A 25120-nucleotide genomic window follows, 5' to 3' on the forward strand; every position below is an offset into this window, starting at 1 on the left:
CAATTCGACCTCCCTTGAAGCCTATAAATAGAAGCAAGTCAAATTCATTTGAACCATCTCCTCTCAAGCAAGTTCGACATCTCTAAGGAAGTCGAAGAAGTGTGAAGTGTGTCTAAGGAGGCCAAAGGAAGTGCAGGTAGGGTGGAGTCTAAGGAGAAGAAGAAAAACGAAATTTTGGTGCCTCTCTCTCTTTGTTTCGTGCCCTAGTTTGGGAGATCGAAGTCTTCCAAGTTTTGTTGATGTCGGAAGCTGCTACATAGTCGAAGTTGCTGGAAGAGAGGTCAAAGATTTGGGAGGCTGACTTGGTGTGGAGGGAAGGTTTGGTCTTTGTCTAGGGTGAAGAGTCTCAAAGAATACTATTGAAAGGAAGAGAATTTTGACTGAGTTTTCCCCTCGAGGGGGGTTTTTCCCTGGCATAGTGCCTATATCTGGTGTCAACTGTTTTATGTGCTTTCGCTTGGTAACTGCTTGATGAACTAACGAAAGAAGATATAAAGAAAACTTAATAAGAAGTCAAGAACATGACAAGTAATTATCAAGTATACGAAAATCTTTGTGCCTTTCCGATTTTCTAACATCTTGTATTGTCGAAGATGACAGCTCCAAAAATTGGAAAAGATGTGAAGACATTACAAAACACAGAAAAATATGTCAAGCCTTTTCATCAATATGCTTTGAGGACAAAGCATTTTTAAGGGGAAGGCAATGCTACTAACATAAATATATATAAAATAAATATAAATAATAATAAAAATTAATACAATATAATTAATAATTATGAAAGGACATGAATCTTTATGAATGGGCACTCTAGCTTAAGTATATATATGGGAACCCAATTGTACTCTCATCATCATATCATTTTTACTCAACACTTAAATATATCCTTATTCATCCTTGCGGATATATTCATAGTCCAGATATTCTGAATATTTTGTGTGAGTGAACATTGTTCGTTTCATTTTCCCAGTAAAATCAAGATCAACCCTACCAATCTTATTCTGGGCATGAAATCAATTGCAAGGAGTACAACAGGTGGGACCAAAGACACTCAAGGGATGATTGATTTTGTGCAAAGATATCTAGTCATTCCAACCCAATATGGAAATGAGGCTGTAAAACATACCCTACCAATCTTATTCTGGGCATGAAATCAATTGCAAGGAGTACAACAGGTGGGACCAAAGACACTCAAGGGATGATTGATTTTGTGCAAAGATATCTAGTCATTCCAATCCAATATGGAGATGAGGCTATAAAACATACAAGAGCAATTTCATATTTTCTCATATCACATAGGCTTTCTTTATAATGGCGCTACAATTTTCCTTTTGGTGACAGACTATATGCAAAGAATTGCTTCAATAAGCAACTTCAGTGCACAACTAGTTGCAAGTTAATGCTGACAATCACCAATGGTATTTTAAGATGGAAGAAATGCCTCAAAGACACATCTGTCATGAGTCTTTGTGTTACCTTGATGCTGTGTAGCCAAATCGCTCAGGCACCCTTAGAGGAAGCATAGCTGCTTGTACAGATCTCTATGTATTTTGTTGTTGAAATTTGAAGGCTAGTTTTGGGCATTCGAATTTGTGAGTCTTGTTAAACAGCTCGTGGGTCTGCAGTATCCAACCAAGATTCCTACAGCGGTAACAATTTGCTATTCAATTAGTCCAGCGATGCAAAAATTTTCAACTGCAGAAGCAAAATGGACTGTTGGTGAGGTTCGACAGGCAATATCAGAATAAAAAATACACTTCATGTATTCACCCCATTGCCTGCAATGACCATCACTCACATGGATTTGATGAGAGGAAAAGAATGCACCTTACAAAGATTATCGAGAAACTGGGTGGTAGTGTTTCTTGTAATGGAAATATTTGCACACATGTTGTCACAGGGCACCAGGAAGAGCCCTAGCACAGATCATTGCAGTGGTCTCAAGAATATATTGAGACCTCCTCCCACATGTTGCACATTACAATTAATATTCCCAGGCCTTCACTCGGCATGTCAATCAATCAGACTCTTGCCCTATGGTTGCCCTCTACCAGCAAAATACAATATCAATACCTCCAATTGTCCAGCGCTTCCATCTGTTGGTTTTATTGTATGTCGATTATGCTGCAAGCAACCTATGAATGACTCAAGGTCAACTCACGTCAAATATTGCTTCAAGATCATCCAGGGGGGCGGGGGTTCTTTTGCTGCAAAATCATGGGTCCAACAGGCCATATCCCCAGGAAGCAAAGTCATGGTATATTTTGTGCAACAGATAGGGTCAATAGTTTAATCAAGGGTCAACAATTTGATCAAACAATGGCTGAACCATAAATTATTTGATGACGTTGTGTTCGTGAGGGATCCAATATATTTTATTGAGAATCGATCCACCTTTGTGGTACCTAATCTGAACATGGAAGATGAATCGACCCACTTTTCCCCTGTTGAAAATTAAATATTATATGCATAGTTCTCTTTTATGAGAAATAACCATTATCATCATTATTGTACATGTGGCTTCGTCCACTTTTCTCTTCTTCTTTTTTCAATTATTATTGTTAGCTAGAAAAAGATTTAGTCTTTAGGACTAAGTACTCCATAAAAATAATAATATTTCATCGTAATGGCAGTTCCTTACTTTTTTAATCATGGTTGAATTGTGAAAGCACTCCTCTCCTTGGAGATTAATGAAAATATCTTTTGGGAGCAAATTTTATTGAGGGCCTTTCTGTGTGGAGTGAATATATTTTCCATCATTTTTCTTGATATATGTTCTTGGGTATATTTGATTCTAAATATTCTTGGTGATAAATAAAATTACGCTAAGGCCAACAATTCTTGCCATTGAAAAAGTCAACTAGGGGACAACCCCGCTTGAATTTCTTTGCTTGCAGGTGATTCAATCCAAGCAACCCAACCATTTCTAAAGGGGAACTCTAAATTGTGCAGGGTCTCATATTCCCCACACACAGGGCTTGAAGGTTGGAGACATCACTTTGAGAGAGGCTGCTCCTAAACAAGTTCAAAAGTCGCCAAGAGGGCTAAGTCAACAGTGGGGGCGATTTCTGTCCAAGACCAAACCCACTCCCTTGAATTCAACCCGTTATATTGACTTAAGAGGACCTCATCTTGCTTTCATCTTACCACTCGGTTCCCCTTGACTCCATTGCCCTTGAAGTCATCAACATTAATCTACAAATCCCTCTACTTTTCTCTTTCCTTTATAAAAAACCCAAAAATCTAAACAATGTTTCACTAAGGCTACCTTTAGCATCACATTATGCTCTTCTTCACTAAGCCCTAGTGATCCTAATCATAGTTTTAAAAACCGGCCACAAAAACCGGTAACCGGTCTAACCGGCCGGTTAGAGGCCTGGCCGGTCCGAACCGGCCTAAAAAACCCGGTTAGATACTTCATGTGCCTGAAATCTGGCCCTAACCGGTCAAAACCGGCCGGTTTAGGGCGGAACCGGCCGGTTTGTAGCAAACCGGCCGGTTCCGTCCTAAACCGGCCGGTTTATGGACAGCCCACCGAATTATGACAAAAAGTGCAGCGGTTTTGTGGTTTAGGGGTTTTGGGGGTGAGGGAAAGCTATTTTCCCTCCAAAAACACCCTCACACTTGCTATAAGAGACCCCTCTCACTCTCATTTGTCTCACACAACTGATTTGGAGTGTTTGTGAGTGTTTGTGAGCTTGGAGAGTGTGGAGTTTTTGCTGAAGTAGTCATCTTGGAGTTGGAGTTGGAGCTATTTTGGAGATAGTGTGTAGCTGTCAGTGGAGTTGCCATCTTCAAGAGGAGGCTAAGGGAGCTAGTTTGCATTTCCAGGTAAGGATTTGCACTTGATAATTCCTCATTTGAGTCTGCTGTCCATGAATTTTTTATTTGTGTTATAAACTTCTCACTTCTATGATCTACCATCCAGGGAGTCATCATGCCTCCAAAAGCTGAAGATACTGCATGGGCTCATTGTGATATGATTGATGGCAAAATGATCTGCAAATATTGCCAAAAATCCATTCAAGGAGGGGTATTAACAGGTTCAAGCAACACTTGGCTGGGATAGGAGGCCATGTAAAGCCATGTGGAGCACCAAATGAAATAATAGGGCATATTAGGGCAGAATACCTTCAGAAGTTTGAGACTCAAGTCACTGAACCAATAGAGAAGTTTGTGGCTACACAGTTTGGGAGTCGAGACTCAACCAACTGAGTTTGATCATGATGACTGAGACTAATGAGAAGTTTCAACTTCAAGTGATAATGTTGATCACTATTATAGTATTACTATTATCATATATGTAGAGTCTAGACTGAAATCTTAAAGTAGGCCACTAGCCCCATAGTTTGTAGGCTTTATTTTTGCACTCTAGTGGCCATTTAGAGCCTCATTGCTTATGTATTTTGTCGATGATATGTATTGCACTCAGTGCCATTTTGATATATTCACCTTTAAGGCTTTACATGGTATATCAATGAGCAATCTTTGCATATTTTGTCTCTATTGGCTTGGAATCATGGTTTTAAATCTTAAAAATAGTTTTTTTCATTAAAAAATAATTATTTAATGTATTTTTCTAAAACGGTTCGTTTAGACCAAACCAGTACGGTTAGATCGGTTCCGGTCGGTAAACCGGTTCATTAGGTGGACCGGTCCGGTCACCGGTTCCGGTTTTAAAAACTATGATCCTAATAGGGGAGCCCCCATCGAAGCTAGAGGAGACCCAACCTAAAGAGGCAAAGGTAGGTTGTTGAGGTGACAGTGGGTGGTTTATCAAGGTTCCACCTGGATTGTACAGCGTGGGTTAGAGCTTTCACCATTTCCAATGTACAATTTGAGTGGTAATAGGCAACTCAGGCATAATCATCAAATTGATGATCTTGAAATGAACCTTATTTGATAAAAAACTAGCATCTACTCTAGGCCAACTCTCTAGCCAATGAGACAACCAGTACAGGTTAGACCGGTTCCGGTCGGTAAACCGGTTCATTAGGTGGACCGGTCCGGTCACCGGTTCCGGTTTTAAAAACTATGATCCTAATAGGGGAGCCCCCATCGAAGCTAGAGGAGACCCAACCTAAAGAGGCAAAGGTAGGTTGTTGAGGTGACATTGGGTGGTTTATCAAGGTTCCACCTGGATTGTACAGCGTGGGTTAGAGCTTTCACCATTTCCAATGTACAATTTGAGTGGTAATAGGCAACTCAGGCATAATCATCAAATTGATGATCTTGAAATGAACCTTGTTTGATAAAAAACTAGCATCTACTCTAGGCCAACTCTCTAGCCAATGAGACCACCATGCTTTAAATAGGGGTTCTCCAAAAAAATTGAGGGTGGCACCATCAAGCAAAACCTTAATTCTTAATGGTTTATGAATATGAAGTCATGTTACATGACGATGAACCATCATATGTCATAATATCACTGTCAATCAATTTCAAGTGAGGTGCATAAATAACAAAGGACCCACCTCCCCTCCAAATTTTAAAGAGAAAGACACCATCCATCAAATGGTGGAAGACATAGATTTAGGGAACCAAGAGTCCCATATTTCCAACATTGCACAGGAAGAAGCCAACAGTGATCATGTTTTTCATTAATCTTTATGTTCAGTAAATCTAAATCAAAATCAATTAGAATTATTCGTGTTTTTCTAATGATGTGTACCTCCAAAAAAAATTGGAATGTTTCAATTGTGGACACTTGTAAAACTCCGAATTTAACCATAGATGGATTGGCTTTTTGGTTTGGAAATCAGAGCCTGCGATACATAAGTACCTCTTGCTGTTTAGCTCTACTACAGACATTATAATATAATTTTCTCCAGTTTCAGTTTAAAAAAAAAAGTGAGCAAAACTTCACTTGCTTGTATCGGAGATTTCTTTTATTGCTATCAGAAGATGCCAATCAATTTAAAATGGATAAATTCTAACTATAATATACAAATAATAGAAGAGAAGCTCACCAAAATATGTGATGACATAGATAGTCATAGAGAAGACCAAGAAGTAATCAGCAAAACCGAGAAGCAATTTAAATCACAACAAAAGCACCACAAATGTAAGTCCTTCTCTCCTTAAGATTAGGGCAACTCGTGAATAGGATTTAAATATTATAGAAATGTATATCTGAAAGGAAAACTACCAATAAGCACTAGTAAAACAAAAAAATATTTAAAGACTATTCACCTGTCTTGAACCTTGAATTCGCTCCATCTCCATACGAGATAGAATAATTTTCTTTTTCTTTCCCACACATGCATCCATAGATTGCAGAAGTTGCCTCTCCAAGACCTTAATATCCCCTTCTTCAATTTCCCTGATGTCCACAATCGTACAATCACATGATTCATGTAGTTAGTATCTAGAAATCATGGTGTCAAAGTAATCTTCAAAGCACTTTGCCTAAAATGTTTGTAGTACTAATTTGTTCTAAAGTAAGGTTCACGATGTGTGCCTACCTCTTAGAAAACCCCTCAAGTAAAATGTAATGGACCTGTCTACTGTTGACAGCTTATACCTTGGTAAGTATAACTTTTAAGAATAAGGTACATTACTTTATTTAACTATAAACGTTGTTGACTATTAATAAAAATCAAAACCCAATTTATCTAAAATCTGTCAAGTGAGAGTAAATAAAGGTTAAAAATAAAAACTAATTGAGGAACTGTTGATGCCCCGAAAATCGTTGTATCAACATTGGGGGATAACCACCCGGTCCGGACCTTAATACAGCTCCTTCTCCGTTTGGAATGGTGGGCTCCGACTGGGTATAATGGGACCAGTTTCCCAATAAAAAAAAAAAAGGGTGGATGAACGATTGATTATCTAATCTAACGATAGGTGAATAACTTAATCTATCAGCAAAAATAAAAGAACTACTACTAATCCCGGGAATTATTATTCTTTGAAATGTAGCGCTTGATGATCTTTGTCTATTGACAGGCATATAGATGACTCTATCTAATAAACATAGACATTTATTCATTCAATGATTACTTTGTTTAAATAGTTAAACAAAGTGATTAACACAATATTGCTACACTTATCATTTATATTATCGATACATATATGATCAAAAGAAAAGCATTCTGTAAACATCCACTAGTGGAAGGAATAAAAAATGCTGTTTAAAACACATGCATATATCCGATAATAGCAAAAGCGATCAAATGACAATTCATATAAAAAGAATGAACTCAGACACAGATAATAGTACCATATGAGCTGCTAATCACTCCCGATATCAATCGCTATTTGAAATTCTTCTTCCAACTCAGAAATACTTTCAAACAAAGACAGTAGTGCACATTCGCATAAAAGCTTCTTTGTCAAAATCAGAATGATTGGCCCAGTTTTATAAAAGAATATGCCTGAAGTACAGTAGTGCAACTTCAGGTTTTAAGTCATATACAAAACTTACGACCCTTTCTAAATACATGAAAGGGTCTATAAATACTTAATTAAGCTAACTACCTATGAAACTAAAATCCTACTTAATTGGTATCATTTGATTCTGAATATCTCCTTCACAGCAATCTGGCAGTCGGCGGCATGAATCATCACTTAGGCTGTTTGCCTTTAAACCTGAGTTAGCATATCGCAAGCATTGGCTCCACTTCTGGTGGTCTGTTGAGACGAGAATTGAGTTGGGCAGCATAGGTGGCATCCTGTATATCGGGAATGATATACCCGATTGCATCTGTGAGGCATTTGAGGGCGGCTCTCTGGCTGTATGGTTTGACTAAGAAGAACCAATAGGTGTCCCATGTCAAACTGTTAATTCCTGCGATTAATCTCCCATTTTTCTCTAGTTCCGGATAACATGACTGCTCCAATGTTTTAGCCGCTGTCAATTTACCTGGAGTACATTGAGAAATCATGTTAGACAAGTAGAGAGTATTATTAACCAATTCAACCAAATTACTTGTGGTTAATTTGCATCTTGAAATTGCTCTCTCTGCTTTCATTAACTGGGACTGCCATTCCGTAAATAATATCTCCTTATGTGATTCTAGGATTTTTGGTAAATTAGCCGCCTGTCCCTGATCGGTGTCTTGCCACTCAAGAAAATTAGTTAGTGTTTCATCGGCTTGATCCAAGTCTGTTCTAGCTTTTTCCGAATTTTCACTTATTGATGTCGTCAAATCGCATAACGGTTCCGCCTAGGTGATTTGTTGACATAAAAGCTTTATCTGTGTTATCAATGCCTTGTTTATCTGTAATGCCTCTGCTCTGAATTCAGCTAGCTGTGGAAGATTCTTTGTTTTCTCTAGTTGGGCTGATAGTTGAGCAATTTGCTCATCTTTCGACTTCAGCATTTGTTCATTCGCTGCTTTTAGTTGTGCCAATGCCTCAGACAGCTCTTTCTGCTTTTGAACTGCACTGTAATCAATCCTCTGTTTCTCTTCCTGCAATTGTTTAGTCAATTGATTATTTATTTGTTGTTGTGTAAACAATTGTCGTTCTGCTTGCTCCGCCTTCTGCTGTGCCTCCGATAGTTGTGCTTGTAGTGAAAAGATCTCCTGGTCTTTTGCTTTTAATAAATTACTCACCTCTGATGCCTTGTCTATTGTCGCTGCCGAATAGGCTCCAGCATATTGGGATAGTTTTGTTAGGTCATCAGAGGGGTCAAATTCCTCTTTCCAAACCACGTTGCCCGTCACTGTTTGTTCAGGGAATAGGGAAGGTTGATCAGTCCTTCTCCTTTTCCGCTGTCGTTTTACCACAGCCTTGTGTCTTGGGCTATAGAAGACATCTAAGGGAGGAATTTCTTCTACTTGCAAAATAATCTGATCGGAGGGATCCTTAGGGATTATCTCTACTTCTTTAGAACTGGGTAGGCCGTTGGTTCCACTTGGAACCTGTTTTGAAGTTGTCTCCTGTGTGTCAGCGGCTTTTGATGTCTCTGCTTCCTTAGAGCACTCAAGATTGCTAATGATTGAGTCGAATTGTTGCCATTGCTGGAGCAATTTCGGGTCAATCTAAGCATCTACATTCACCTCTATGCTGCTCTGTTCCTGCTGTTGACACCTAATCTTCATGATTGGGGAATTTGTAAAATAAATAAATCAGGAATGTGAACAGTCATCGGAAGATGAACTGAACAATCACTCCTAATGTATAAAACAATAACATACCTATGGAATAAACACACCAATCAGTTTTTCTGCCTTTGGAGAGTTACTGCCTGGCCTGACATGGTATCGGAGCCAGTTTTAAAAATAGTTGTAACTCCCTTATCTCTGCCACTGCCTCTGTCCTGAAATGCTCTGCCTCCATTGCATTGCATTCATCTGATTACTCTGTCCTGAGTGCTGCCTCTGTCCTGCGTCTCAACAACGTTGATTCTCTGCGCATGAATACCTTGACTGGATTGCATCGGTTATACCCCTTTTTCGTTGCCTCTCTGCGCATGAATACCTTGACTGGATTGCATCAGTTATACCCCTTTTTCGCTGCCTCTCTGCGCATGAATACCTTGACTGGATTGCATCGGTTATACCCTTTTTTCGCTGCCTCTCTGCGCATGAATACCTTGACTGGATTGCATCAGTTATACCCCTTTTTCGCTGCCTCTCTGCGCATGAATACCTTGACTGGTTGCATCGGTTATACCCCTTTTCGTTGCCTCTCCACACCGTATACCGCTGACAAAGGCTCAAGATTCCATCGCAACCCAAATTCGCTGCCTCTCCACACAATTTCTGTAAATCATTCGGTTGTATACCTGCGTGCCTGCACACTGAATCCACCCTTATTCACTCAGTTTTAAATCCCAACTTATAGAGAGTCAGCCGAATCAAGTGCTCAACGAAGCGGTGATTCCTTGGTGTTGAAGGAGGCGTCTTTGCGTGGATTCCTTGGTGTTGGAGGAGGCGTCTTTGAACGCTGTTATTTTCATTTGGATTGGACATGATGATTAATAATATTAATATCTTTCTTCTTTCGCTTTCGGATGGTAGCAGCAGCCGCTACAGCAATTTTACGAATTGACTGACAGTGGAGCAGAGTACACTGTCTCTGCGCATGGGAGACTCAATCTGCTGTGGTATCGTATAGCAGAATTGGGAGACTCAATCTGCTGTGGTATCGTATAGCAGTGCTCAACGAAATTGTAAAGAAGCAGCACTAAAGAAATAAAAGAAGAATGGCTTAACTACTGTGCCTCAAGCGGCATTGTCAATTTCGCCTTTCTGCAGTATTCACAATCGCAAGAGTTCCCGAGTTTCATCGATTCTGATATTAGAACCAGAGGAAATGTGAATGGAGTTAAGATTTTCTTCAAGTTTGTCCAAGTTCCCGGATGTCGAGTTCTCTCCTTGAGTGAGGTCTGCTGGAACAGTGAGATCCATCCCAGGAGACTGAGATGCATCAGAGGCGCCTGCAGTGAGAAGAGGAGTGGAAACTGAATTCGAATTTGGGTTGCGATGAACTAAACCCGTGGATGTGTTTCAATCAAGGCTGTGCGCAGTGTATACCATTCAAAACGTTTGTTGCGCAGTTGAGTCAAAGTATTGTGCAGTATCATTCAAAACATTTATATCATTCAAAGCGTTTATATATCATTCAAAGTGGTTTATATATCATTCAAAGTGGTTTATATATCAAAGCATTTGTGGTATTGCGCGTTTTTCAAAACATAGTAGTATTGCATGATATATTGATATATTGAAGTGATATGTACAATGAAATGCTGATGCTTCTATCAAACATTAGAGGAAAATAAAGTGCATAAGTCTGTAACGTAAGGATTTGTTTTTCCAGCAGAAGTATTTTTTTACAGAATGCATTCAATCATCTCTATGGTAGGGATAGTTCTCACTGGCAAGGAGAACTATCCTGAATGGTCCGGATGATAAAACACACCCTCATCTTCAATGAGTTGTGGAAGGGAGTGTGTGTCGGAGAAGGAGACAATGACCCAGTACAGCCTACATCAGACAAAGAGCTCGTCATTTGGGATAACAAGAACAGCAAAGCATATGCATTTATCGCAGCATCTGTAAATGAAGAAGTAAGTCGCCATATTTCATCATATTCAACTGCCTTTGAAGCTTTACAAAAGCTCAAAGAACTCTATGACTCACATTCTGCACTTGAAGTTGTTCAGCTCATGATTAAACTCTTCACTCTTGAACTAAAAAATAATGATCCTCTTGCTCTTGCATCTGAAGTAAAATCCATAATGCATGATATCAAATCCACTAAGGTTGAGCTGGACATCCGTCTTATTGCTTTTCTCAAGGCACTCTATCCTACTTACTCCAATTATCTTGAGTCTTTACAAGCAAATGGAAATCTTAAAGATATAACCTTTGACTCTCTTGTGAAAAAGTTTACTGAAAGAGAGAAAGCCTTTGGAAAGAAGACAGTCCCTGAATCTTCTGAAGAGACTGTTTGCCTTGCTCATAAAGAAAAGCATCCTGCTCAAGATTCTACAAGAGGAAGAGGTGGACGAAGAGGAAGAGGAAGATACTTCAGAGGCAGGGGGGGCAGACATTCTCAAGGAGAAAAAGCAGATCTGCATTGCATTCGCTGCAAACGAAATGGATCACATGATGCTTCTACATGCAAGCTACCATGGGACAAAATTGAGCAGAAAAGAAACCAGCATAAAGGTAAAACTGATGATACAGACAAAGGTAAAGCACCTGAATCCGCTCACTATATTGAGGCACAATGTAACATTGGAGTAAATGAAGATTTGTTTAATGCTTCACTTGCTTCTTCGAAAAATGATTGGTTGCTTGATTCAGGAGCAACCTGGAAGATTTCACTGACAATGTTGATGGAGCAGTATACTTTGCAGATCAGTCAAAAATCAAGCCATCAGGGCTTGGCACAATCAGGCTTAAACTGCCTGGTCTTCCAGACTTTCTTCTGGATCATGTTCTATATCTCCCACAGCTCAAGAGAAACTTGTTGTCCTTAGTCCACATCCGCCAGCAAGGTCACTCCATTCATATGTTTGATGGCAAGCTTGAGGTAAGAAAAGCATCTAACCACTCACTTGTCATGAGGGGAATAGAAGAAGAAAGACTTCTCAAACTGCAAGGAACCTCTACTCATGCACAACATTTCTCATATATTTCTCATCATGAAGAAGGTACACTTTCATCAAGTTTATTATGGCATGCTAGATTTGGACATTTAAACTATGACAGTCTCCGCTTATTGAAGAAAAATGGTGTTGCTGGTTTGCCTACAATTCCTAGGAAACATAAGCAATGTGATGCTTGCATTCTAGGAAAGCATAGCAAACAGTCTTTTCATGATTCACATTCAAGAGCACATAGGAAGCTTGAACTCATTCATTCAGATTTATATTGTCCAATGTCTGTTCCTTCTGCAAATGGAAATAAATATATCATGACATTTATTGATGATTACACCAGAATGTGTTGGATTTATTTATTGAAGAACAAATCTGATGCTTTTCAAACATTCAAGAATTTTCATAAATGGATTGAAAATGATGCACAATCTCATATTGGGTCTATTCGCACTGATAATGGAAAAGAATATACATCAAATGAATTTGAAAACTATCTTCGCCAACATGGGATCAAACATCAAACAACTGTACCTTATAATCCCCAACAGAATGGTGTAGCAGAAAGAATGAATAGAACAATTTTGAATATGGTACGATCCATGCTTTTCTTCAAAAATGTAAAGATAATGTTTTGGGTTGATGTTGTTCTATGTGCTGCATATATAAAGAATAGATGTCCATCTAATGCTATAAGAAACAAGACTCCTTATGAATTGTGGTATGGACATGTTCCTTCGGTAAAACATCTCAGGATCTTTGGTTCCACCTGTTATGCTTTGATACCAAAGGTACATAGAAACAAACTTGGTGCTAGAAGTCGTAAGTGTATCTTCCTAAGGTATTCAAACACCTCTAAAGCATACCGCCTCTATGACGAAGTAAATAAAAAGTTTGTTGTATCTAGAGATGTCATTTTTCTTGAATCATCCAAATCTGACAATGTTGTTGAGCGGCAACTTGATCGCTTGGATAGATTCGCAAAAACGAAATCATTTCAAGAATTTGATAATCAGATTCCACATCTTGAAGGGGGGATTCCTATACTAGAACAACATGTGGAATCTTCTTCTGAAGAACAATCTCCCCTGCATGAAACTCCAACAACGGATGATGCTTTAAGTGATGTAATTGATAGAATTGGGAGACTCAATCTTGATTCAGTCCCAACTCAATCAACAGAGCAGCCTGGACCATCTCAGAAAGGTCCCCCAAAGTGGCTGACAAAGACACTTGAAAGTGTTCATCCTGATGAAATTGGGAAAACAGGAACCAGAAATTCAAACCGACAAAATGGAGGTGATGTAGATGACTCTAATTCACCTGTTGATATGGATGTTACTTATGATTGTGAATTGAACTTGTCTACAGATTTTGAACCAACTTCCTTCAAAGAAGCTGCTTCTCATGATGAATGGAAAGAAGTGATGAAAAATGAGTATGATGCCCTCATAAAGAATGGCACTTGGAAGCTGGTTAATCCTCCATTTGGAACCAAACCAATTGGCTGCATGTGGGTCTACAAGAACAAATACAAAGCTGATGGCTCACTTGAAAAGCACAAAGCTAGGCTTGTGGCAAAAGGCTTTGCACAGAAGGAAGGGGTCGATTATGAGGAAAATTTTGCCCCCGCAACAAAATGGGCCACCATTCGGACACTCTTTGCACTAGCTGCTCAGAACGGTTGGAAAGTTCATCAAATGGATGTAAAAACTGCATTCTTGAATGGAGATCTAAAAGAGAATGTTTTTATGTCCCAGCTTGAAGGATTTGCTGTGAAAGGACATGAACATAAAGTATGCAAACTTGTGAAGTCCTTGTATGGCCTCAAACAAACACCACGAGCCTGGTATGAAAAACTAACTGAGCATCTTCTGAAACTCAACTTCAATCATTTTGATCTTAATGATGCAACTTTATTTGTCAAGAAAGTTGGCAAAACAGTTGCGTATCTTGTGGTATATGTAGATGATCTTTTAATGACAGGGAACAATGAAAGCTACATTGCATCCATAAAGAAGGAATTAGGGAAAAGTTTTGAAATGACTGATTTGGGCTATGTTCATTACTATCTTGGCATTGAAGTAACCCAACATCCAAAATCAATATTTCTTTCTCAAAAGAAATACATTGGAGATTTGCTAAACAGATTTGGCATGACAGAGTGCAATCCTCTTTCTACTCCAATGGAACAAAACTTAAAGCTCACATATATTGAAGGAAAGGAATTTGAGGATGCAACAAAGTATAGACAGCTTGTAGGAAGTCTCATCTACCTCACTACTACCAGACTAGACATCTCATTTACTGTTGGAATCCTCTCCAGGTTCATGCAAAAGCCTTGTGAGGGACATTGGTCTGCTGCAAAAAGAGTTCTAAGGTACTTGAAGGGAACTCAAGACCTTGGAATCAAGTATACACAGGTGGACGACTTCAGCTTGATTGGATACTCTGATTCAGACTTCGATGGAGACAAAGAAACTGGGGTATCTACTTCAGGATATGCTATGAGTCTTGGATCAGGAGCTGTCTCCTGGAGATCACGCAAACAATCAGTTCCAGCAGATTCCACAACTGAAGCAGAATACATGGCAGCAGCTGAAGCAACGAAAGAAATTGTGTGGCTCAGGAAAATTCTTGAAGATTTGCAGGTAAAACAAGTACAATCAACTCCACTCATGATTGATAACACCTCTGCAATAAAGTTGGCCAAGAATCCAAAGTTCCATGATCGAACAAAGCATATCAATACTAAATATCATCTGATTCGACATCATGTTGAGGCCAAAACAATCCATCTCCGTCATTGTTCCACAAATGAGCAAATTGCAGACATCTTGTTAGGATATTCCGACACATAGGATATAGTTAAGTTCAACTTGGTCTAGTATAGAGTTAGGTTAGAGTTAGGTAAAGTGTGTTTCTTTACCGTTGTACATTTTGTAACTTACAATCCGACGGTCACGATATGTAGTGATCCGACGGTTCACTCTCACCTCGGTATTACCGACACTTGATCCGTGGCTTGACACCCGATTGGTCCATGAGTTCTATTTAAAGCGCATGGAGGGTCATTGTTCGGGTAATCCGTGCATGAGAGAAGCTTATGTAAATTTTCATTCTTTGATTAATAAATTGCCTGTAGTACCCACGTTGGGACAGGCCGTGGACTGTTTCCCTCCTTGCACTCTGAGGGTTTTAACCACGTCAAAAATACTGGTGTATTGATTTGAGATCTGGTTGTGAGCGGTGTCCTTTTGGTATTCTTTCTGTGGAACTTACCCTGTAAATTCCTACATGGTATCAGAGCTATTTGAGGGCCGCGTCCGTTGGTGATCCAAATCTGAAGCCGGTAGAACTGCATGCGGCTGTCGTTTCCTAGATCTGCTGTTTCTGACTGCTTTCGGGCCGAGAGGACTGCTCTGTTGCGTTCGGAGCATCTGTTCCAGTGAGGAACCCCTTTCGTTTCACGCGAAAAGGTTTCCGGTAGCCCTAGCTGCGTCATTTTTCAGATCGGGAGGTATACAGTGTTTTTTGCAGTTTACTGTTATTTTCTCTCTGCTTATTTCGGTCTCAGTTTATTTAGCCTTTTTTTTAACCGGATCTATACCTTTCATTTCTGCGTATGCTCTTTGCCCTGCGACTCTGTGCGATCTGGGCAAATCAGAAACAGAAAGGAAGGATTTTTCTCATGCGTATGCTCTTTTCCCTGCACCTTAGTGTGATCTCGGAAAATCAGAAACATTGAGAAAAATATTTAGTTTTTCGGCTAAAGCTAACTTTGAGATTTTTTTTTAAAATTTCTAGTTTTTTGGCTAAAGCTAACTTCGAGCCGCAAGGTTCGTTTTTCTTTGCATATTCGTGTTGGGTTTTGTGTTTTGTAGGGAAAAAGAGCTTTCTCAAGGCAAGCACGCAAACCGAGCCCCCCCCCCCCCCTCTCTCTCTCTCTCTCTCTCTCTCAAATTTTTTGTATAGATCAATTGGTTCAAAGCTATTTTAAGAGAGTAGAGGTCTTGGGTTCAAGTCTCCATTTTGTGGGGGCGGATTTTTTCATTCCCGCACATTCGCGCACTTTGCCGGCAACGTCAACAATTTTTTTTTCAAAAAGCCATAACTTCTTCATCCGGAAGCCTTTTTCAGAGCCGTTTTTTTTAAAACCGCCTATTTTTTCGAGATCTATCCATTGGAACACTTACTTTCAGCATCTTCAGCTTCAGTTTTTTTTTAAAAATGGAAAGTCCATGCCAAGTCATTCTTGACAGCACTAACTACTTCCAATGGGTAGCCTACATGGAAGATTTACTTAGAAGTAAAGGTCTCTTCAGAATAGCCACAAACCAAGAGAAGAAACCAAAAGATGAAGACAAGGCGGCAAAATGGGAAAATAGACAAGATCAAGCACGTGGTTTGATAGGGATGTCTATTTCTCCTGATCTTAGATTCCACATTGCAGAACTTGAGACTCCTCATGAAGCATTAGAAAAACTTGCTAAAGTTTTTGGGATTAAAAATGAAATTAGAGCCCATCAACTTGAAAATGAGCTGCTTACTTTGGATCCTAATAATTTTTCTTGCATTGAAGATTTCTTGTCCAAATTCAAGACCCTTAGATATCTCTTGGAAGGTGTTAAAGTTAAGAAAGAAGATGGTAACCTTATTTATTCCATCCTTACTAAGTTGGGACCAGCCTACTCTGTATTTGTTTCCACTTTCCATTCTACAAGGGAAGCTTTCATTTGTCAAGGACAAGACTACAAGGCCCCTTCCTTTGACTCCTTTTGTGATTCCTTAATAAGAGAACAAGAAAAACTCTTACACCTTGGTCTTCTTAATCTTGGAAACTCTTCCACGAAAGCGTTAGCCGCCCAGCAGCAACCAAATTCAAAGAATCCTAAGAAGTCATATCCTCAAAAGAATGGTCCTAAACCATCTCAGCCTCAAAATGAAAGATCATTTCAGCAAAATGATAAGACCAATAAAAACAAATGGAAGAAGACTGATAGACATTGTAACTTTTGTAATCGAGATGGCCACTTAGAATCTAAATGCTTTAAGAAGATGGAAGCCTTGGAAGCCGCAATGAAGAAACATAACATCCATGTGGAGCCTACTTCAACTTCAACTTCCGGAATGGCACTTTCTGCATGTCATTGTCAATCATCTCAGTCTGGTTATGCATTAAATGTATCTTCTTCTTCTTCTCATTCTCATGAGTGGCTCATTGATTCTGGAGCCTCTTGTCACATGGCCAAAAACCAAGCCATGTTTTCTTCTTTAAATGATTGTAACACCAAAAATATATATATTGGTGATGATAGATCTCTTAATGTTGTAGGGACTGGAACTGTTCATCTAGACAATGGTCAGTTTAATGATGTATTATGTGTTCCAACCTTATCCTGCAACCTTCTATCTGTCTATCAGATAACTCATTCAGGTGAAGGTAAAATTGTTGAATTTTCACCTCATGATGTTGTAATCAAGGATCTAAAAGATCCTAAACAGATTCTAGCTACTGGTCTTGCTGATGATTCCAAAAGGTTGTATAAGTTTCACAACTTTGGGTCATCCAATCTTCCCTCAGTATTTGTTGCTCATAATGATGAAGTGAGCAAACTTTGGCATGAGCGATTTGGTCACTTAAACTATCGCTCCCTTCAGCATCTATGTAAAGAAAATATGGTGACAGGTCTTCCTATGGTATCTTGCAGAGATGGTGTTTGTTCCGGATGTGTACTCGGAAAACATCATCGGGACAGTTTTGACAAACGTGCCTCTTGGCACGCCTCAGCCCCTTTACAGCTTGTGCACAGTGATTTATGTGGTCCTCTTCCTGTTGCTTCATTCTCTGGCTGCAAGTACTTCTTAACTTTCATTGATGATTTCTCCAGACGCACTTGGGTATACTTCTTAAAACTCAAGAGCGAAGTATTTACCACTTTTTTGGCCTTCAAAGCATTTGTTGAAAAACAATCTGGACATCAAATTCTTAAGCTAAGAACTGATAATGGTGGAGAATATGTTAAAAACACATTCATCAACTTTTGCACCGAAAATGGAATTCAAATGCAACATACTGTTCCATACACTCCACAACAAAATGGTGTAGCTGAAAGGAAAAATCGCACCTTAAAGGAAATGGCTAATTGTATGCTGCAATCTAAAGGACTCAGTCTTAGTTTTTGGGCCGAAGCAATTAATTGTGCAAATTATATAATCAATCGCACTCCTACTAAGGTTCTAGAGAATATCACTCCAGAAGAAGCTTGGAGTTCCATTAAACCAGATGTAAGTCACTTTCGTGTGTTTGGAAGTGAAGCATGGGCCCATATTCCAGATGAAAAGCATAAAGCTTTAGAACCTAAGAGTGAGAAATGTACTTTTGTTGGATATTCTGAAGATGTAAAAGGTTATAGACTTATTCCATTTAAGTCCAAAAATGTTATCATTAGAAGAGATGTAAAATTTGATGAAAATAAATCGGCCTGCGAGCCTAGTCCGGCGGATGTGCCACCTCTTCCTATCTCTTCTATCTTTGAAAACATTTCTTCTTCAGATGATGAAAGCGAGGATGATAATCCTCCCCCACCTTCTCAGGATCCTCAACTTCCAAGATGGGTCCGTGCTACTCGGGATGCAGCAGGTGATCTTGCCGGTGATCCTACAGATCAGCGACGTACACGTTCTCAGTTTGAAAGAGCCTCTTCTTTACTGGCTCAAGCTCCAGTAAATCATGATCCTGACACTTTTGCAGAAGCTTCAGGCCATCCACATTGGGAAGCAGCTATGAATGAAGAATATCATTCATTGATGACAAATGATACATGGGATCTTGTTCCTCTACCAAAGGGACGCAAACTTGTTAGATGTAAATGGGTTTACAGAACCAAGTATGGACCAGATGGGAAAGTTGATAAACATAAAGCTCGTCTCGTTGCTAAGGGCTTTTCACAGGTTGAAGGCATTGACTACACTGAAACCTTCTCCCCTGTTGCCAAAATGAACTCTATCCGCCTTGTTCTTTCCCTTGCTGCCTCTTTAAAATGGGAAGTCCATCAGATGGATGTTAAATCTGCCTTCTTGCATGGGGACTTGCAGGAAGAAATCTATATGGAACAACCCATTGGCTTCATACAAACAGACTCCAGCCTTGTTTGTCGACTTAAGAAATCCCTTTATGGCCTCAAGCAAGCTCCTCGGGCTTGGTATGCCAAAATGGATAGCTTTCTTTTAGAATCTGGCTTTTCTAGGTGTCATTCTGACAATACTGTCTACACCAAGAAAGTGGGCAACTCTCTTATCATCCTTGTTCTTTATGTTGATGATCTTATTCTTACTGGTAGTGATCCCAACCTTATAAACCATGTGAAGTCCAGCCTTAAAAAGAAATTTGAAATGACAGACTTAGGACACTTACACTATTTTCTCGGTCTTCAAGTCTTGCAATCCCAAGAGGGTATTTTCCTTTCCCAGTCCAAGTATGCTTGTGATATTCTTCGTCATTTTCACATGGAAGACTGTAAGCCAGCCCCTTCTCCCTTTCAGTCTGGAGTCAAACTTTCAGTCTCTTGTACTTCTCCTGAAGTTGATGCTACCTTATACCGTCAACTTGTCGGAAAACTCTGTATTTAACCCATACTCGTCCTGATCTTTCCTTTGTTGTTGGCCTTGTTGCTCGTTTTATGCAAAACCCCCGTGAAAGTCATTGGAAAGCAGCTAAAAGAATACTTCGTTATGTTCGAGGTACAGTACAGTTTGGGATTCATTACAGTGCCAAAGCAGCTCCTCTGTTAGTTGGTTTCACTGATTCTGATTGGGCTGGTGACCCTGATGATCGGAAGTCTACTGCCGGTTATGTCTTCACTCTTGGTTCAGGACCTATTACATGGGCTTGTAAGAAACAGGCTGCCATTTCTCTTTCGTCAGCAGAAGCAGAGTATCGTGGTGCCGTGGAAGCTAGTAAGGAAGCCTTGTGGCTTCGTCAGATCCTATCAGAGTTTGGCTTTGAGCAGCAGCATTCAACCACACTTTGGTGTGATAATCAAAGTGCCATTCAGCTATGCAAAGATCCAGTCCAGCATCAGCGCAGCAAACACATTGAACTACACATGCACTTCATCAGAAAGCTCATTCATGACCATGTTCTTGAAGTGCAATATTGTCCAACAGATGATCAGGTTGCAGACATCTTCACAAAGGCTCTCACAGAGGCGAAGTTCACTAAACTTCGATATATGCTTGGAGTTCAGGAAGTTGTCACTAAGGGGGGATAGGCTCTAGTGCCTCCTTCCTTCTCCTATTGTGTCATATTTGTAAATCCTTCAATCCTATCCCAAGTTGTTCTTAAGGGGGGATGTTAGGATATTCCGACACATAGGATATAGTTAAGTTCAACTTGGTCTAGTATAGAGTTAGGTTAGAGTTAGGTAAAGTGTGTTTCTTTACCGTTGTACATTTTGTAACTTACAATCCGACGGTCACGATATGTAGTGATCCGACGGTTCACTCTCACCTCGGTATTACCGACACTTGATCCGTGGCTTGACACCCGATTGGTCCATGAGTTCTATTTAAAGCGCATGGAGGGTCATTGTTCGGGTAATCGGTGCATGAGAGAAGCTTATGTAAATTTTCATTCTTTGATTAATAAATTGCCTGTAGTACCCACGTTGGGACAGGCCGTGGACTGTTTCCCTCCTTGCACTCTGAGGGTTTTAACCACGTCAAAAATACTGGTGTATTGATTTGAGATCTGGTTGTGAGCGGTGTCCTTTTGGTATTCTTTCTGTGGAACTTACCCTGTAAATTCCTACACATCTTCACCAAAGCACTTGGAAAGGAAAAGCTTGAACGATTCAGAATGATGCTTGGACTCACCAACATCCCTTCAGATTAAGGGGGGAAATGTTGACACCTAATCTTCATGATTGGGGAATTTGTAAAATAAATAAATCGGGAATGTGAACAGTGATCGGAAGATGAACTGAAAAATCACTCCTAATGTATAAAACAATAACATACCTATGGAATAAACACACCAATCAGTTTTTCTGCCTTTGGATAGTTACTGCCTGGCCTGACACCTGCTCTTTCGTCTGGGTTTCCTCTTGTTTTTTCATATGCACTTCCTCTTGTTCTTTTGATGTAACAGGAGGTTCCTTAGTGAGTCGCTGCTCAGGCTCGCTTGATTCTGTCGTTGGGGTTGTTGCTAACAGATCTAGAGGCAGAGTTTGCAACCTCTGTTCTCTAAGTCTGTTGAATTCAACTAACCCGTCATCTTTATATTCCATTCTGGCCAGCGATTTAACTTGGGACATTGACTCGGCTGAGGAAAACAGGTCATTGAACTCATCTTCTTTATGATCAAACTTTGTCAATTTTCCCTGTTCAAGTGCATTATAGGCGACTTTGTTTGGATCAAATCGCCTATTAGGAAGAGTTGCTAGACTTAATGCCTTCATTTTTTCAGCTTCTTTCTCTGCATGTTTAAAGTCATGCAAAGCGTAGACACCGCATCTCAGAGGAAAAGAGGGCCAAACCTGCTTCTTATTTTTCTTTAGAGTTTGTGTAACTCCTTCGGACATAATCTGATAGGTTATCTCCCTAGCCAACAGTTTATCAGGTATGTACAAAGGGAGGACATGAGGTTTAGCTTGGCTGCCGAAAATTCTTATATAAGTAAATTTTTCCTCTCCGAACCATCTTCCTATGGATGTCAAATCAACCCCTGCTTGGTAGGAAATCTTAGGAGCAGGTTTATCAAAAATAGAGTAGTGAATGGGTAACATAAAGCCATTGCAGACTTGGTATAAATGGTGCTTATAGTAAGTTTTCCACAACTTCTGATGGTATATGTGAATGGGCATGGGGTCTTGTGGAGTCCACCTCCATCCAAGCACGGGAAATTCAGAATTAAAACACAGGGTGTCCAAGATATAAGCACTGTAGTAGAATGGGGGAATAAACCTTTCAGTGATGCGGGTTTTGCTTCTAAAATCAAGAACTGCGGTTGCTAGCTTATCCGACAGTATAGTTGCCCAATCCATTATTTCACTATTACATGCCGCTTCCATCAAAGGAACCATTTCTATAATGAAATTAGCGGAATCATGTAACCCCCACAACCTACACATCATTATCCCAGCATAACAATAAGGAGAACACAGAGAATCAACAGAGTACTTACCCGAAGACTCATGCTTGTGTTTTGCCGGATTTTGCCTCCAATCCCGAATGGGTTCGGATTCAATTTCGTTCTCTTCTCTGAATTTCTCCAGGAATGCCTTGTTGTACTTCTTCTCTGGTACAGGCAAATGATACATTTGCCTCAAATCATTAGGTTGAAATGAACCGAAGATTCTCCCATCTATGGTGCAAAAGGTTCTGTCTGTGATTGGGATTTCCTCAATTGCCCACCTCACTACATCCGTATATGGGAGAATTTGTTCCCGGGCTGCTATCCGATGAAGGAAAGAGTCGGCTAAATCCTTTAGAGTAGCATCAGATTTTCAAGTCGTATCTACTGTGGCTTGTACTGTTGTCACCTCGGGTTCTTCGGCCTCAATCAAATTATAGGTACTTTGCCAAGTAGTTTTGCCGAGTCCTAGACATGTAGTGTCGGATATCAATCCTTTTCTTTTAGTTCCTGGATCAGCGATGAGTTGTCCTGTGGCTGGCGAAGCGGAGGCCATTGCAGTCTTCTTAGACTTCTTCCCCATTCTGCTTAAATCTACTGCTTCGGAAGAGTTCTGCACAGGAGTGAAAATGAACGTAATACAGAGAATTGGTAGCGCAAACCAAATATGAGCGAGATATATTAATCAATGCATGATGAAGGATTAACTTAAAGTGGCCGCGGATACAATCTGTGAAAAGATTTTTTAGACTTACTATTTCATTAAATGGCCGTTAAAACCTGTCAATCCTTTAAATGCCCATCATATCGTTTATTGGCCGAATGATTCGTTTAAGCGTGCTTTGGATGTTTTGGCGGTTGAGCGCAAGTGAATCGCTATTGGGAAGAGAAGGCCTTTAATACGAATTAATCGTAATATCCCTGCTTTATCAATTTTTGAAATTCGCGCTTTTGGCTTTATCGCAATCGGCCGTCGGGGAAAACTTAAATCGTTATATTGGTTCCTTTTGGAATCCCCGATCGCCGATAGCGATATCGCCAATTCGCATCGGGAGTATTAACTGAGAACTTTGAAAAGCATGCATTGTACATCTTCGATCGCCGATAGCGATATCGCATCGCATCGGAGCGAAAGGGACTTTATCGCATCGCATCGGAGCGAAAGGGACTTTTTGTTATGATAACTTGTATTGCCGATATCCGATAGCCTTTTGCGTGTTGTCGCGTCGGAGAAAACCAATGGGTCTTTAAGTTATGCCTCCTTTGTCATTGCGACATGCGATCTGGCGATCGCTTTATCGCAATGATAAAAGATTACTCATTTATATATTATAAGACCAATTAATTGGTTTTTCAAAAAGGTTTTGTAATGTTTTTATTTTGTTTTTCGGATCTTTTTGAATAATACTAAGTTGATACCAATTAAAATAAAAAGGGGCCCATTTCATATTATAGTTTTGAAAATAAATTTGATATGAAATGGGGGGTTGTTGTAGAGCACAACAGGAACTAAAGAAGGATACCACAAATTAGGTATGTAGAACCACGATACGTGACACTAGGAGTTCCACAAATACTGCAAGAGTTCAAATAGGGTTTCGTAATTTTCTCAATATATATCTTACTCATAATGACTGGTAAATTGGGGATGAGGAACTTTAAAATTACATGGGGCTACCAATTCTTTTAATCATGTATGCATTTTTTCTCAACAAAAAAGTAAATTCTCCACAAGGGACTATTACTAATTACAAAGAAGTTACCATTAGAGGATGAGAAATAGGAGGAAAAATTTTAACTTCTAAAAATTGAGGAATTTATAAAAGCCATGAATGCACATGTTTTGAACATATTTTACTAATTAACCCAAAAGGTATATCGCTATGTTGCATCAGCTTTGGGGAAGGGGGGGCGTCAGGGATGAGTTTCTGGGATGGCTAGAGCACACCCCCAAATTTTCAAGGGATAGCAGGTTGGAGACGGCAATTTTATATATTTAAAAATTTTAAAAATAATAAATATTTAAACAAAAAAAAATTCACAATGCATATGCCATAAACATGAATGATAAGTAGAACACGTTGAAATAAACAGTAACTAGTTAAGAAATCTGAAACTGATTTTAGTAATTATAAAACCAGAAACTCAATTGGCAAATATTGAATTTTCTAATAACTTAGTAGATTAAAGATTATATATTCGAAGGAAAAGGATGGATGGTAGTCCAAAACAATACATATTGTGAGTGTTGTTGCACTCATTATTCATATTTGTCAAAATTCTAAAGAAGCGGAAGTACAATTTTTTTCAACAGGATCAGATCATCTATTAGCAGTCTTATGTGTCATTATAAACCCATTTTGCAAGTTATATAATGTAAATGATCCTAGTAAGACCTTGAGTGTATGTAACAACCTAGGTAAGCCTATTATTTTAGGGAAAAGTTTAATCCTAGGAGATTTTTCGTCTCACTGACTCATGTGTTTCTAAACACAGATGGTCAGCAAAGTTTTCCCTCCGGCTTCACCCCAAAGCTAGGGTGGAATTCTTCACCAAAGTCTTAGGTGAGTCCTAGTGTTCTAGTCGAGTCTTATGTAAAAGTGATTTGGGAATAATTTAAGCTAGTTAGCTAAATTATTTTATTACAAATCACTTGGTCTACTAGATCATGTTGTGTCGCAGAATTGAGTATGTGTCTTGAGGGTCTAAGCCAAATGTGCATTCCCCCTTTGAGGGTTGTTGTTAAAATTGGCAACTAGAGCCAAACTCCATGTGGGTCACCTTATTTATGGCTGCTGATATTTTTCTTAGATTCCTCTCATCGAGAGGTGTAGGATTGATCTAAAGATCATCCGATTCCGATAAGTATTTATGAAGATATGAATTTATTTTGATTATGGACAAATTGTCAAGTCGGCCAGCAACTT

The 25120-nt window shown here is 39.5% G+C and overlaps 1 protein-coding gene across 3 annotated transcripts in view; it reads right to left on the bottom strand.

The window, feature by feature from the left end:
- Positions 1–25120, bottom strand: part of LOC149256230 (GPCR-type G protein COLD1-like) — a 402810-nt gene that overhangs the window by 249750 nt on the left and 127940 nt on the right. For all 3 annotated transcript variants that reach the window (XR_016267270.1, XM_089460701.1, XM_089460700.1), the window contains one exon: positions 6193–6322. Coding sequence is in view for 2 of the 3 variants with exons in the window: in XM_089460701.1 (XP_089316827.1) it covers positions 6193–6322 (130 nt within the window). In the remaining variant the exon portion in view is untranslated. The remainder of the gene's footprint in view (positions 1–6192; positions 6323–25120) is intronic.

This window comes from Pinus tabuliformis, chromosome 7, assembly GCF_031772625.1.
Source record: "Pinus tabuliformis cultivar Carrire ecotype Pingquan chromosome 7, CPIR1, whole genome shotgun sequence".
NCBI classification, from domain to species: Eukaryota; Viridiplantae; Streptophyta; class Pinopsida; order Pinales; family Pinaceae; genus Pinus; species Pinus tabuliformis.